Source organism: Anabrus simplex, chromosome 5, assembly GCF_040414725.1.
Source record: "Anabrus simplex isolate iqAnaSimp1 chromosome 5, ASM4041472v1, whole genome shotgun sequence".
Taxonomy (NCBI): Eukaryota; Metazoa; Arthropoda; class Insecta; order Orthoptera; family Tettigoniidae; genus Anabrus; species Anabrus simplex.
Window position 1 is genome coordinate 354,412,077 of NC_090269.1, and position 14,179 is coordinate 354,426,255.

The window sequence follows — 14,179 nt, forward strand, 5'->3', positions numbered from 1 at the left end:
GTGTAGGTAGCAGAACGGACAAAATTGCCAGCGCCACCAGAAGCCCGGTGAGCATAATGTCGTTCTGTCGAGTACTGTCAAGCCTGAAAAGCCTTACATCTGATATGTTTTTGACACTGTCGAGGATAGTCGAAAATTTCTCAATACCATATGATGACTTGGTCTGAAATTTCTTTCCTGAATACAGACTATACTCGCCGAATACTTGCTAATGAGCTGGCCAGCTCAGCAAGATGCCTATCATAACCGTTACAATTCCACTGTAACACCGTTTGTGTGGACTTCTGAAGTTTACGTTAGGAGCAGGGTTATGCTACGTATCCTAATTTACACTCACATCCCCATCCGAAGATGGAGATAAACGCTCCATGCGCATCACCTCTTCACCAGACGAGGTGATGCATGCCTTGAATTCCTTCGACGTAGTCCGGGGGCTGGGGTTTCTTCCTATGAGGGGAGCGTGCAGGTTTTCCAGCAGGAGGACCCGCTGGCGCAGAATCAGACCCTCCAGGTGGAGGGTCGACGATGCCGCCTCCGCCGGCTTAGGGGCGGCATTTGCCAACCTCGTGGGGGAAGAAAACAACGTCTCCTTCCCCTTCTGTGCTGGCGTAGGTTTCTTAGCCGGCCAGGCTTAGTGGTGGTCGAAGGCCGGGATGGACCCGCCTTCGAGCTCGTTCTCTTTGGCGTTGCTCACAAGAGCAACTGCCACCTTGGGTGCAGCGATCTTCTGGGAAGGTGTTCCAGTTGAAAATGAGCAACCTGGGAGAGACTGTGCTATCATGCTGAAGTCAAGTGTCTTGGCCGGTGCATTCAGAGAATTAAACTTACGGTGCACTTCCTGGTAGGAAAGACCATTCAGGGTCTTGATCTCCTGGATCTTCTTCTCACTCAGATAGGTCGGACAGTTCCGATCTCGAGAAGAATGAAGACCAGAGCAGTCAGTACACTAGTACGGAGGTGTGCACTCCTCCGCGCCGTGAGCTACTTTCCCACATGTACCACACACACACACTGATTCGAACGAGATACCATGTGTCCGAATCTCTGGCATTGATAGCACCGCATAGGAGGCAGGATGTACGGCCTCACATCGCAACGATAGTTGTTACCTTGACTTTTTTTGGTAACACTGACAATTTGAAGGAGACTATGAACGCACCCGTTGCAACATCTTCACCGTTGACTTTGCACGTAATGCGCCGGACGTGTGTCACGCCACGGTGCTTCATGTCTTCCATCAATTCATCGTCAGTGTTCAGAACGAGATCACGATGGAAAATAACTCCACGAACCAGATTCAAGGTTTTGTGCTCTTCCACTTTGACAGGGATGTCGCCAAAGTTGTCGCACTTAAGCAACTGATCTGCTTGGAGCGCAGTGCTCATCTTTAGAAGCAAACCATCATTGCGCATTTTCTTAAGGTCCTCAAGTTTACCGTATACACCTTCGATGTAACGACTAAAAAGAATCTATTTAATCAGCTTGAAATCTTGCCCATCAGTTCTGGTAGCAACCAGGAACCTAGGGAAGCTGGAACCCAGACTAATACACTGCGCTTCTTCCCAAGGAGTTGCCCCCCTTAGGGAATCAAATGTTAAAGACTTGGGTAGCGAACTACCCAAGGTTGCAGGCGGAAGTGGTTTCGACACCATGCCCGAAATCATCCTCCCCGAATGCCACCCACTCCGATCTGGGGTCTCTGTAGCTGACCAAGCAGCCAAGGATATGCCCACCTGCTCATAGCCGGTACTGCCCGTGGTCCGATGTTGGACGACGCCTAATACGGGAGGACTGAGGCAATGAGCATGAGGACTCCCTTCCTCCCGTCAACCGCAATAACATGTACCCCATAGCGTGTACAGAGCACTAAATATAGAGAAAATAAATAAAAATAATAAGAATATATCCTTCTGGCATTTGGGTGTGCGGGGACCTGTGCTGTCAGGCGGATACTACTGACCACCTGCCGCTTCCTGGGTGGTTACTGACACGGGCTTTTGAGTGTAGTCGCACACGTAGGAGCTCCCTCTCCGAGCAGCACGCACATCAAAAATTTTGAAGTGGTCTACAACCCTAAAAAAATAAAAAATAAAATAAAAAATAAAAGAGGGGACCATGGCCACATGACCCTTTAAGACGCCTTCTACGACAGGCAGGGATTACCAGTGAATGAATTCAGCCCCTCCCATCCACAGGAGGTCCAACACATTATAACAAACTGCAATCCATGTCCTCACCTAGGTCGCCCCTTCTAGTCGCCTCTTACGACAGGCAGGGGATACCGTGGATGTATTCTACATGTGCGTCGGTAGTGTGGTTGGTCCGTGAGAGGTATTTTATTTGCCTCAAGTCCACCGACAAGCCGGTTAGGACCCCTCTATCCGCCACCTGAAACGCACCACGTAGGAGTATCACCTCTCCCCCTGCTTCGCCAGTGTAGTAGGTTTGTGGAATTCTTACTAATAAGCAATGAAGATTTTGTAAAAAGTAACACTACTCAGAAATAATTTGAGGCGCATAATATAAATAAAAATTCAGAAATTGTATTCAAACATAGTTCTTAAATAATATGAAAATGCATCTGCAAAATCTACATAAATCTACCAAAAGAAAACTGTGTCACTGATTAATTCTTCTAAAAATACAGTAATGGCTGGTAAATGTTTACCCCATACTGTCTGCAACAGGAATTCCAACATGCTGCAGCTTTGAGAAGGCAAATATTTCCCTAGGAGAATTTGGGAGCAAACAGCATACAGACCAGTTGCCATTATATCTACTCCCCTATTCCATTTTTCCCTACTGCTGCAATAAGGAGAGGAAATGTTATGCAGAAAGTTGAACATATGCAACACCAATAGATACTGAAATACAGAAATTATTCCTTACTGGATTCTACAGAAACCATTCTTTCAAACAAATTATACATCATGTGTAAAATTCAAGCTTCATACAAAGAAATGAAAGAAAAATGCATATTCTTAAAACAAACTTCATAACTTCTCATAAAATCAAAACATAATTCCAAATAACATAACATAAAAAATACTTTTTTTTTTTTTTTTTTTTGTTATTTGCTATACGTCGTACCGACACAGATAGGTCTTATGACGACGATGGGACAGGAAAGGGCTAGGAGTGGGAAGGAAGCGGCCGTGGCCTTAATTAAGGTGCAGCCCCAGCATTTGCCTGGTGTGAAAATGGGAAACCACGGAAAACCATCTTCAGGGCTGCCGACAGTGGGGCACGAACCCATAAAAAATACACCAATGGGCAATGAAACATATGAAATTGAACAGAACTCAAGAATGGAAACTGTTCTAAAACTATCAATTTAGCAACTATACAAAATACTGGTGAATACTTTTCGCGGCTCCAATTGTAGTCCAGTTCATAACTGCTCAGAAATAAGCGAGAATTGGAATGAAACTGTTTTTTCTAAAGTAACATTCTAAACTGGATTAAACCTAAATAACCGAACCGTCATTACATAGACAATGTACATGATAATTTCACCACGAAGAACTCGTCAAGATCATAGAAGATGACTGCACCAAAACACTTAGTGAGCTCTATAATACGATTTGTGATACAGGGGTACCTGTTGCGGATGGAGTAGATTGTACAACTAACGACTCAATGTTGAGTGTTGGGTAGCAGTAAATAACCTGACTCTCTGAAGGGGCTAACGACTGGGTGAAGGAGCTCTGTTAGTTCTCTAGCGGGGAAAATGCCACAGCAGGTAGTGTCTGTTCTCCAGGTTAGGGATGGCTGCAAATGGTTTCTTTCTCCAAGTTAGGGGCGTCTTCACTAAAAGATGGCAGTTAGGTATAAAATACATGGTCATACGTAGGACACCTATGCCCTCAGGTATTTTTACAGTTAGTAACCAACTAACACAGAGTCACTACATTTACCTATCTAGGATCTACTTAAAATGAACAATGAGATCACATGCTCAAAATCAGATGCAGAATTGACAGCAAGAACTAATTTCATGAAGATAAAACACTTACTATGCTGTTGTGACCCAAGCCAAGTTTACGCTAAGTAAACAATACTGTACATATATAAGATTGTTTTTAAAGTGATTTGATAGAATCTGAGGATGTTCTTGTAGAACGAAACATGTCATTCTTTGTATGTTAGTGTGTTTTTTACAGGTATGTTTATAGCATTATAATTTACATTGCATTTGCTGTGTGTTTGACAGATTGAAAAGCCTTTGTTGCATTCAAGCCAAAAGAAGCATGACCTGAAGAATATAGCAGGATCTTACATCTTCTGAACTCTTTTGTAAGGTATTGAAACATGGTCTCTTACTGCAGCTACAGAGAAGATGATCCAAGCTTTCAAAGTGTGATTATACAGGTGAATTTAGGGCATCCTGTAGAATGACCATATCATAAACGAGGAAGTTCTTCGCAGAATGAACCGTCAACCTCAATTGATGCTGCTTGATGTCTTTTTAAGACTAGCCTACATTTGAATATCTTGAGCACATTATGAAGAACAAGCAGCTTCTACAAGTCATCATACCGGGTGAGTTGGCTGTGCGGTTAGGAGCGCGCAGCTGTGAGCTTGCATCCAGGAGATAGTGGGTTCGAACCCCACTGTCGGCAGCCCTTAAGATGGTTTTCCATGGTTTCCCATTTTCACACCAGGCTGTACCTTAAGCCCACGGCCGCCTCCTTCCCACTCCTAGCCCTTTCGTATCCCATCGTCGCCATAAGACCTATATGTGTCGGTGCAATGTCAGAAAAAAAAAACAAGTCATCATACCAAGAAAACTAGAATGTAGAAAATGACTTGATAGGAATCTTGGCAGCAAACTTCAGAGAATGATGTAATTTGAGCTCTGCTCAACTTTCAGAATAGTATTGACAGACCAAAGATAGCATGGTGATGGCCAATATTCAGAATGGATAAAGTAAACTGTTCCGGGGTATTCTGTGGAACGCAGAGGTGAAAGAAGGTGCTGGTGGGATTGGGTCTATCTACGATAGTCCAAGATTAATTTAAAACTTTAAAATAAAGGTTATATTTCTTTTCAAATATTAAATTTTATCAAAAAACAAGATTTCAGGTACAGAGGTAGTTTGTACAAAATAAAAAAGCAGAAAAACCAAGAATAGGTAAGTTACAATTTAAGCCTCAAGCTCATAATTTACAACGGTCCCAACATCACTAATGTTGCGTTAAGTTAGATAGGCAAGGAGACGAATCTCCCAATCTGTTTCACAGGGAATTCAAAATCACAATTTTGAAGAGCACTTTGCTCCAAAGGTTACCAGATATGGCCTTCCAAAGGCACCACACCAATATCACACAAAAATCTATTACATTACAAAAGAGCCTCTATGCTCTACCAATTCTACCGAGGAGACTGCGCTCCCAAACCCTAACCGCCTACTCAAGGCAACTTTTACCTTGTACACTAGAGATTAGAGCATCTTTGCTCAATAAAATTACACTTTCAGGCCTCTCTAGGCACAACCTACAATTTACAAAACCATATTGGTAGTCTTTTAAGTTTACATGAAAGGAATATTACAGGGATATAGAGTACCCATTCTACCAGACCTTTGTGGGAAAGTACAGGTTAAAGTTACTGGCCCTAAAATCAAAATGTATGGAGGCTGAAACTTGCGCTTATTGAAATCAAAGATTAAAACCCTACTTGGGCTAGTGGCCCAACGATGCAGAGGCTAATCTCACACTACTGAGGTGACTAGATGGACAAGTTACAATTTACAAGTGAAACAGTTACAAAATCATAGTCACCTCAAGATTAATTGAAGGGGAACTTGAGAGGGTAACGCACTCTCTATCCCCGGTTTTCAGTTTAAGTACTTATGACTTACTTGAACTTTTACATGAGAAGAAAGAGAAGTTTACATGGTAGGAAATTGATGGTTACATAGTTAAAGATAAGAACCTTCCCCTAGAGCTGGCTTGCGGAGATAACTACCGAGTTAGAAACTGGTGGCCATTACCTTATCTGATGTTCTGCCTGCCGAAGAATGAGGCCCCCACCTCCTCTCTTAACACACACTCAATGATCAATAAGAAAATTTAGCTCGAAAAGGCGTCAGCTTTTATACCCAAGAGGAAGGTTCGAGAAGGCTCTGGACTAAACCCAGACACACCCTCTCATTTTTATTGGATAGTCGAAAAGTTACAAGAAGCCCATGATTGGCTGAAAAATAAATACAAAAAATTCCTTATTGGCCAGACTCCAAAGCTGGCGGGATGAGTTAAGAAGTGTTGCAAACCTTGAAGTGTCAAAAATAAGGAAAGTAAATTCAGTCCAGAAAACCTATAAATACAAAATTTCCTTAACTTAGATTCCACTTTGCACCAGAGTGCATGACATCGGTTTTTAAATAGAGACATGTATGAGAAAAGTCCCAACCTTTTGCACTAGTTGTTTCGAGTATTGTATGTTAGATAGCATTCTTCAAGGCGCTTCATTTAAATGCATGGGGTTGAGGTGTATCTCCCGGTACATAAACAAAGGAGGAGGATTTGGTAGATTGATCTTCTCAATGACAATAGTATGGAACAATAAGATTTTTTTTTAAAACCCACACACACACACAAATAAAGCAGAAGGGCATCTCATAGTGTCCACAGGAACATTAGTATCCAGATGAATAACTGAACTGTGGGTAAGGGAAGAGCAACACCTGGCCTAGGAGCTCTCAAACAATTTTTAACCAAAATAAAATAAATGTAAGTGGTGGTGTTGACATCAAGCAGACCTAAAGCCATCTTCTGTTCAATGACGAGCACGGCTCAGATTTTTAGGTTTTTGTGAAAGCAATTCACAGGTTAACCCTTTTAGGTTTCTAAAAATTACGATGATTTGCATCATGCCATAATTATGGGACTGTTCTCTTGAAATTTATAAACTGCATACAGAAAGCTAAAGATATATAATGCTGTTGTTTTTCATTAGCAAATGAAGTCCTAGGGGGGAAAAAATCCAACATAGTTGGATCAATTTACTTTTTAACATATTTAAAACTGTTAGGTTTTGCAGTCTGCCGCAACTAATTTTGAATGAATACATTTATAAACTACCTGAAAAAGAAACAACTTTACAAAAAAATTGTTTTTCCATGACTAGAGAAATCAGCATCTTCTCCGATGGTCACACGTAAGACACCTATGTCATATCAGACTTTGTTTTGAAGAATATTTTGTTAGTCTGAACTCCATATATACACTGAAAAAAATGAAATGGCGTATGGCTTTTAGTGCCGGGAGATCCCAGGACGGGTTCGGCTCTCCAGGTGCAGTTCTTTTGATTTGACGCCCATAGGCGATGTGCGCATCATGATGAGAATGAAATGATTATGAAGACAACACATATACCCAGCCCCCGTGCCAGAGAAATTAACCAATGATGGTTAAAATTCCAAAGGTCAGTACGCTAACCTTTTAGCCATGGAGCCGCCATTTCATTTATCTGAAAAAATGAAATACAAACTCGCTAGCAACAAGAAGGTGAAAGTAGCTTTTCAGTATTTGGTTGGTAGAGGCAAGGTTAATGACCTATCATATTCCGTTCCCTTTTTATTCCATTTTATTCCATTCCTTTGTATGTCACCAGCTCCCAAGAATGTTGTGAACAGTTCTACTGCTTTCACGTAATAACTGCAATCTGTGCAAATATAAAAGGAACTGGTAGCTCAAAACAGATTAAACAAAAAAATTAGGATAAACGGATTTTGAAAACGATCCCTTTTCAGGTCTTGAAACCACATTTAGCCCTTTTCAGGTTCAATAACATTTTAACGTTAGAATCCTATGGACATAAAACACAAATGTTGAAAGTTTCTAATTAAGATGAAGGGAAAGAAAATAAGTAAATCTAAGAATCCAGGCCCTACAGATAAATCAAGGCTCCACGTTCACCACAAGTTCTGTTGTAAACAGAAGAGGTAGCATGATACTGGACTTCATGTATCCATATCAGAAGCCAATATTTGCAAAGACACATTGTTATGGATTAGAGTTCTTTGGAGTGTGAAGCATCACTTTTTTCGGTCATTATGTTGTGGAAGCTGTAATGGCATAGTTTTATGTAAGGATTCCAATTTATTAAAAGGTTTCATTCTAGACTATGCACTTAATTATAATTTTGTTCAAAGTAGGAATATGTATATCTGGCAACCATGACAGGACAGTAAAAACGGAAAAATTAAAATCTGAGCGAATTTTAGTATGATGTTTGTTTACATGATCACTAAATAAGTTCAAGCAGAAATTGGAAGCAGATCCACTTGTGAAAGACAATGTTAATACAGCATTTAAGATATATGATGACAAAGCAAAGAGTCTTTTTCACGATAGAAGAAAATACACATGATCTACGGCTCGCAACTCATGACTTCAACAAATAGGTATGCAAAATGGTATATGAAGCCACCGAAGATTACAGAGAGGAATGGATATTAGCTGAAACCAGGTATGAGTGTGTCTTGTTGATCTAGTGAATATTGTGCCAGAATACAGCAGCAAAGCTAATTTCTACTCATCTTTGCCCAAACGAAATTTACAGTTACCTAAATTAGAACTGAGGGCATTTGATGGTAATGAGGACAGATTTGCATGATTAATGACTATGAAACTATTGCTGATGAGGACAAGTTCCAGTAATTAATACAAGCAACAGTACCAGGATATAATGCCAGGGAACTTGTAGAGAGCTCTCCTCCTTCCGGACCCAACTACAGCAAGGCCACTGACCAGCTAAAATCAAGGTTTGCTTGTGATGAACAACTTCGTGCTTTAGAGACCCTGTGAGTGACAAGGAGAAAATATACCGCTATGCTGTTTCCATTCATGGAGCCTGATGACATCTTAAAAGCCTGGAAAAGGGCACATACTGCAAATAGAGCACAAATTCAGGATCCCAGTGACTGTTTAGCTACTTTACTGCTGTTCTTGAAACTTGAGGTTGAGAGTGAAAAGGGCCTTCAGTTGGCTCACTGTGGTCCTTTTAGCCATAGTGGTAACAGTAGTGTTAGAATTAACAGTGGCAAAACAAGCAAAGTACCTATTGCAGTGTGCATCTATTCAGAGAATTCTAAACAAGATGCAAATGATATCAAATGTACTGTATGTAGTGTGATAAAACTTCACATGCTACGACAGAGTGTTTCAAGGGGAAAATGACGTTAAAATCTACGAATCCAGGCCCTATTGATAAATCAAGGCTCCACATTCAGCACAAGTTCTATTGTAAACAGAGGTAACATGATATTGGACATTATATATCCTTTTGCAAATATTGGCTTGTGATATGCACATTTCTCTTTGGTGTCTTAGTCTTTAACACAACAGTCCAATATCATTCATCCAGAGAGGTTAAGTAAACTACAAATGCTTCTCCTAGCAACCCTTATTGATGTTTGTTAGAAACCTTTGTTTGAAATGCAGAAGAAACCTATTAACAAGTCCCATCTATGCATCTTATGCTGCATCAATCAAACAGTACCTTTAATTATGCATTCATCCTTATTTCTTGATGATGGAGATCAACATATAAACTGCAATATGTTCTACATACTTAATAAAATAACAGTCACAAACAAACAGAGTGCAAAACGGGTGAATGTAATTTTATACCATTAATAAAAGTATACAAATGGGATTAAATTTGAGCTAACAATGGCTTACCTATCACATATGTTGCAGGGTCAAATCCATCCTCTGGATGTGGACTTGCCTGAGTGGGTAAGAGCCATGTGACAACACAACTTTTCTCACAGTACTGATCTGTCAGCATACCTCTGATCTGAGCATAGTAGAGGCCACCTTCAACATCACGCATTGACACAATATCCCCCACCTGATAGTAGCTACCCTAAAAAAAGAATATTTGTGTTACAGATTCAGAGGCAATTCAATTAAAGAGCACAACATTAATTCTTTCGTGAAAAGTACTAAGAGTATAAGTCAAAATTTACTCATTTCTTGATTATGGTAACTTTGAATTATTCTTTTCAGCTTTTATAATACTAGGAGTACAAGTCAGTGTTATGTGCCATTACTGAACTATATTAGAGTGATATAACAATGTGTGAAGCAGTTTCTGGTGATGAATGAAAGTTTCAAATGGCTCTCCTGAAAATAAACTTTTTTGACTTATATTCGTAGTACTTTTCACAAAAGAATTTTACATAGGGCTATGTAATAAGAATGTGTTACTTTCACAGAAATGATGATGATGATGATGCTTGTTGTTTAAAGGGGCCTAACATCGAGGTCATCGGCCTCTAATGGTACGAAATGAAATAACAAAAATTCCAATTTCCTCCACTGACCAGAATAAAATAAAAAAATGTCATGAAGAATGAATGGATGGACATGAACCCAACAAAAGAAAAAAACAGTGGATCAGACTCAAAAAATGATCGCAAATAATAGTATTACGGACCAAGGGACCACTCATAAAGCACAATGATGCTTGAAGTTGAAAGAGGTCCAAAATCAAGGTCTAAGGCCCCTCAGAATAGTACATGTCGCGAGTAAAGTAGAACCATGGTATTTGTCATGTTGGGGTACTAATCCAAAGTAGCGAAGACTCACGGTGTTCCACACAAGATGGTACTACTCACAAGTATTGTACTTCGTACAGGGAACGCAGGCCTATGGTGTTTCTCACACAATGGCGCCACGCATAGCCAACGCAAACCGATGAGTTTCCTCACCTAGGTGTACTAGTCACGGGTACCGGTCCCACGGGCCCCGTGGTGTTCCTCACATAGTGGATAATAATCACAGGCAACGCAGACCCACGGTGTCACGCATATAGTGATAGAACTCACAGGCTACGCCCAGACCCGCGGTGTTGCTCACATGGGTACGACGCACGGGTACTGGAAACCCACAGGGGAACCAACTCTCTGCTGCCACTAATCACAAACCCATTTCGTACCGAATATAGTGGTACAACTCGCAAGTACAGGCAACCCATGGTGTTCCCCGCGTGATGGTACGAATCAAAAGTAGTTTCATGGTTCTAATTCAATCATCCCTTGGTCGCCCCTTTCAGCTGCCTCTTACGACAGGCAGGGGATACAGTGGGTGAATTCGTCTGCCTCCCCCACCCACAGGGGGTGTGTGTTTGGTCCACGAGAGGTATTTTATTTCCCTCAAGTTCGCCGGTAAGCCGGTTAGGACCCCCCTATCCGCCACCTGGGACGCGCCACGTGGGAGTATCACCTCTCCTCCTGCTACGCCTGCGTAGCAGGTTCGTGGCTTTTACAGAAATAAAAGTAAATTTTATTGCAGCAAACTCAAAAATAATAAGAAAATATCTCTCAATCAGCAAGAGCGCCTAGCTTGCCAAAAGGAGGAAATAGTTACTAACGGGTTATTGAACAACTCACAACCGTAGGGTTAGCAGGAGAGTTTCTGAAGAAAAGAAAAAAAAACCTGTCATAATCACAAATATATCTATTATTCTTCATATAGTAAGAACTTCTTGTCTCTAACGCTCATACATTTCAGAATTCATAAAAAAAAATGCAAAGTGGACACAGGTGATGAACAATTTGGTTTCCGTAAGGGCTTTGGGATGCGTCAGGCCTTGTTCTTCCTGATGACACTTTTACAAAATTATAGAGACCAGTCTAAAGATGTATATATCTGCTTGACTAATTATGCTTGAGCATTCATTGTATCCAACATTCCAAACTTCTGCTAATTCTGAACACAATAGGAATAGACAGCGGATATCTTACATTGGTCAAAAAGCTGTATGAACTTCAAGACACTTCCAAGAGAATTGGGAACTCAGAGACTCATGCTACCGGGATCAACCAGGGAGTACAGCAAGGATGCATATTAATCTCTCCAGCTGTTTAATGTATACTCCAAGCAGATCCTCCGAACTGCTCTTCAAGAAGTGGAAGATGGAGTTAAAGTTAATGGCAGGTCGATCAACAATCTACAGTACGCATAACACCTTCATCTTGGCTGACAGTACTGAAGATCTTCAGCGTCTGGTAGACAGAATCATAGAAGGGGATAAATTTGGACTCAGAATCATCACTGACAAGACAAAGACTAGAACTTGTAACACATACATTCTTATGAACATTTATGGGGAACAAGTTGAACATAGGCATAGATATCAAGGATAATTTAATAAAAAAACACCTATTCAATACTTTCCACGTTTAATGTGGTTATTATCTACATGATTTTATGTAGACTTATTTGGTCAGGTACATGTTTCACCCATTATTTTGGGCATCTTCAGCCTGTAAACAACCTTTAGGTCAAGGTTTGGGACCTTTTTAACCAATATAAACATACCAATATATACACTATATACAACATATACATTATAATATATACAAACATAAGTCAATACAGTAAAGTTTTTTGGTCCTAATCTATCTAATATGGAAAATGTCCAAAACTAAAATGGATCTTCTTTTCGGTGAAGAGGATTGCATATCGGGGTTTATGTGACCCCTATATCATATTAAGTTCTTGACGTATCGTGTCTGGTGACAGGATGTGTCGTCAACAATAAGTGGAGATAAGTGGAGATTTATTGTTATTGTTACTTATTGTTGACGACACATCCTGTCACCAGACACGATACGTCAAGAACTTAATATGATATAGGGGTCACATAAACCCCGATATGCAATCCTCTTCACCGAAAAGAAGATCCATTTTAGTTTTGGACATTTTCCATATTAGATAGATTAGGACCAAAAAACTTTACTGTATTGACTTATGTTTGTATATATTATAATGTATATGTTGTATATAGTGTATATATTGGTATGTTTATATTGGTTAAAAAGGTCCCAAACCTTGACCTAAAGGTTGTTTACAGGCTGAAGATGCCCAAAATAATGGGTGAAACATGTACCTGACCAAATAAGTCTACATAAAATCATGTAGATAATAACCACATTAAACGTGGAAAGTATTGAATAGGTGGTTTTTTATTAAATTATCCTTGATATCTATGCCTAACGTCATCTTCAATACGGAACAATAATGAGAGTTGTTACTTGTAAGTTGAACATATACGGAAGTACCTTGGCAGCTGGATTACTGAGGAATTGGACCTGGATTCAGAGATCTACTTACGAATACTAGCTTACTGAAAATCAGGATTATAATGTGTGACAGAAGCCCCGTGCCTTTGCTGGCGGGACCTAGTGTTTACAGTGCACTATGTCTTCTGGTATGGCCTAGAGCAATTTTGTTACTTTCATTGATCTGTCTCAGCTTTATCCTTGGCTTTGACAAAATGAAAGTGACTGAGGTATGAGTGATAACAGTAATGCCATTCCTTCTGCAGCCAGTCCCTGCCATGAATGGTGTGAAAATATTGCTCATAGGGTCGGCTGGTGCATGCATTTCAGTGGGGTTGGCAGACTGATATGTAATAGCAACTTCTGGCTCGGCGAGGAAAGCAACGGGAAACTACCTCACTTCTCATTTCCCTAGTACGCCTCTTCAGTGATGCCTAGGCCATCTATGACAGCTGATGGCAGAGCTGTTGAGGATCCCACCAGCGGAATCGCTGACAGACTGAACATGCATACATACATACAGAAGCCTCAGCTTGGAGATAAGTCACAACTTCGTACTTCACTACAATGCTGAAACACGGACTCTGAAATGAACACCATTACGAGAATGAATGCCTTTGAGATGTGGGTTTTCCAAACAATGTTACGGATCTCGTGGACTATGTCTCCAATAGTGTTGTACTCAGGTGCATGATAACGGAATAAATTTTGATGTCTACAATCAAGAAAACAAAGACTTCGGCATATTATGAGTGATAAGTACAATCTACTAAAATTGATCATACAAGGTAAAACTGAGCGGTCGCGACTGAGGAACTTCCGGGACGGGACACAACTAGATTCAAGCAGACTGATGAGGACAGCTGAACATTATACTGACTTCACTGTGATTGTGGTCAGCTTCCAGTAATGGAGAAAGCACTTCTAGAAGAAGAAGAAGAAGAAGAAGAAGAAGAAGAAATAAAATATACAAGACCAGAAGTTATATTTTGCACAGCAAATATTAGCACAGAAATGTTACATTTCCTGTTTTGGTTTTCTTAATATCGGTACACCGCTGCATACTAATGATATAGCCTCATACACAACTAGGGAACCCT

At 40.4% G+C, this 14,179-nt stretch overlaps 1 protein-coding gene across 1 annotated transcript in view; it reads right to left on the reverse strand.

Moving 5' to 3' along the window:
- LOC136874111 (GATA zinc finger domain-containing protein 1) overlaps positions 1-14,179 on the reverse strand; it is a 102,310-nt gene that overhangs the window by 34,095 nt on the left and 54,036 nt on the right. Inside the window, exon 3 of the mRNA XM_067147661.2 lies at positions 9,691-9,877. Coding sequence (XP_067003762.2) covers positions 9,691-9,877 — 187 coding nt within the window. The remainder of the gene's footprint in view (positions 1-9,690; positions 9,878-14,179) is intronic.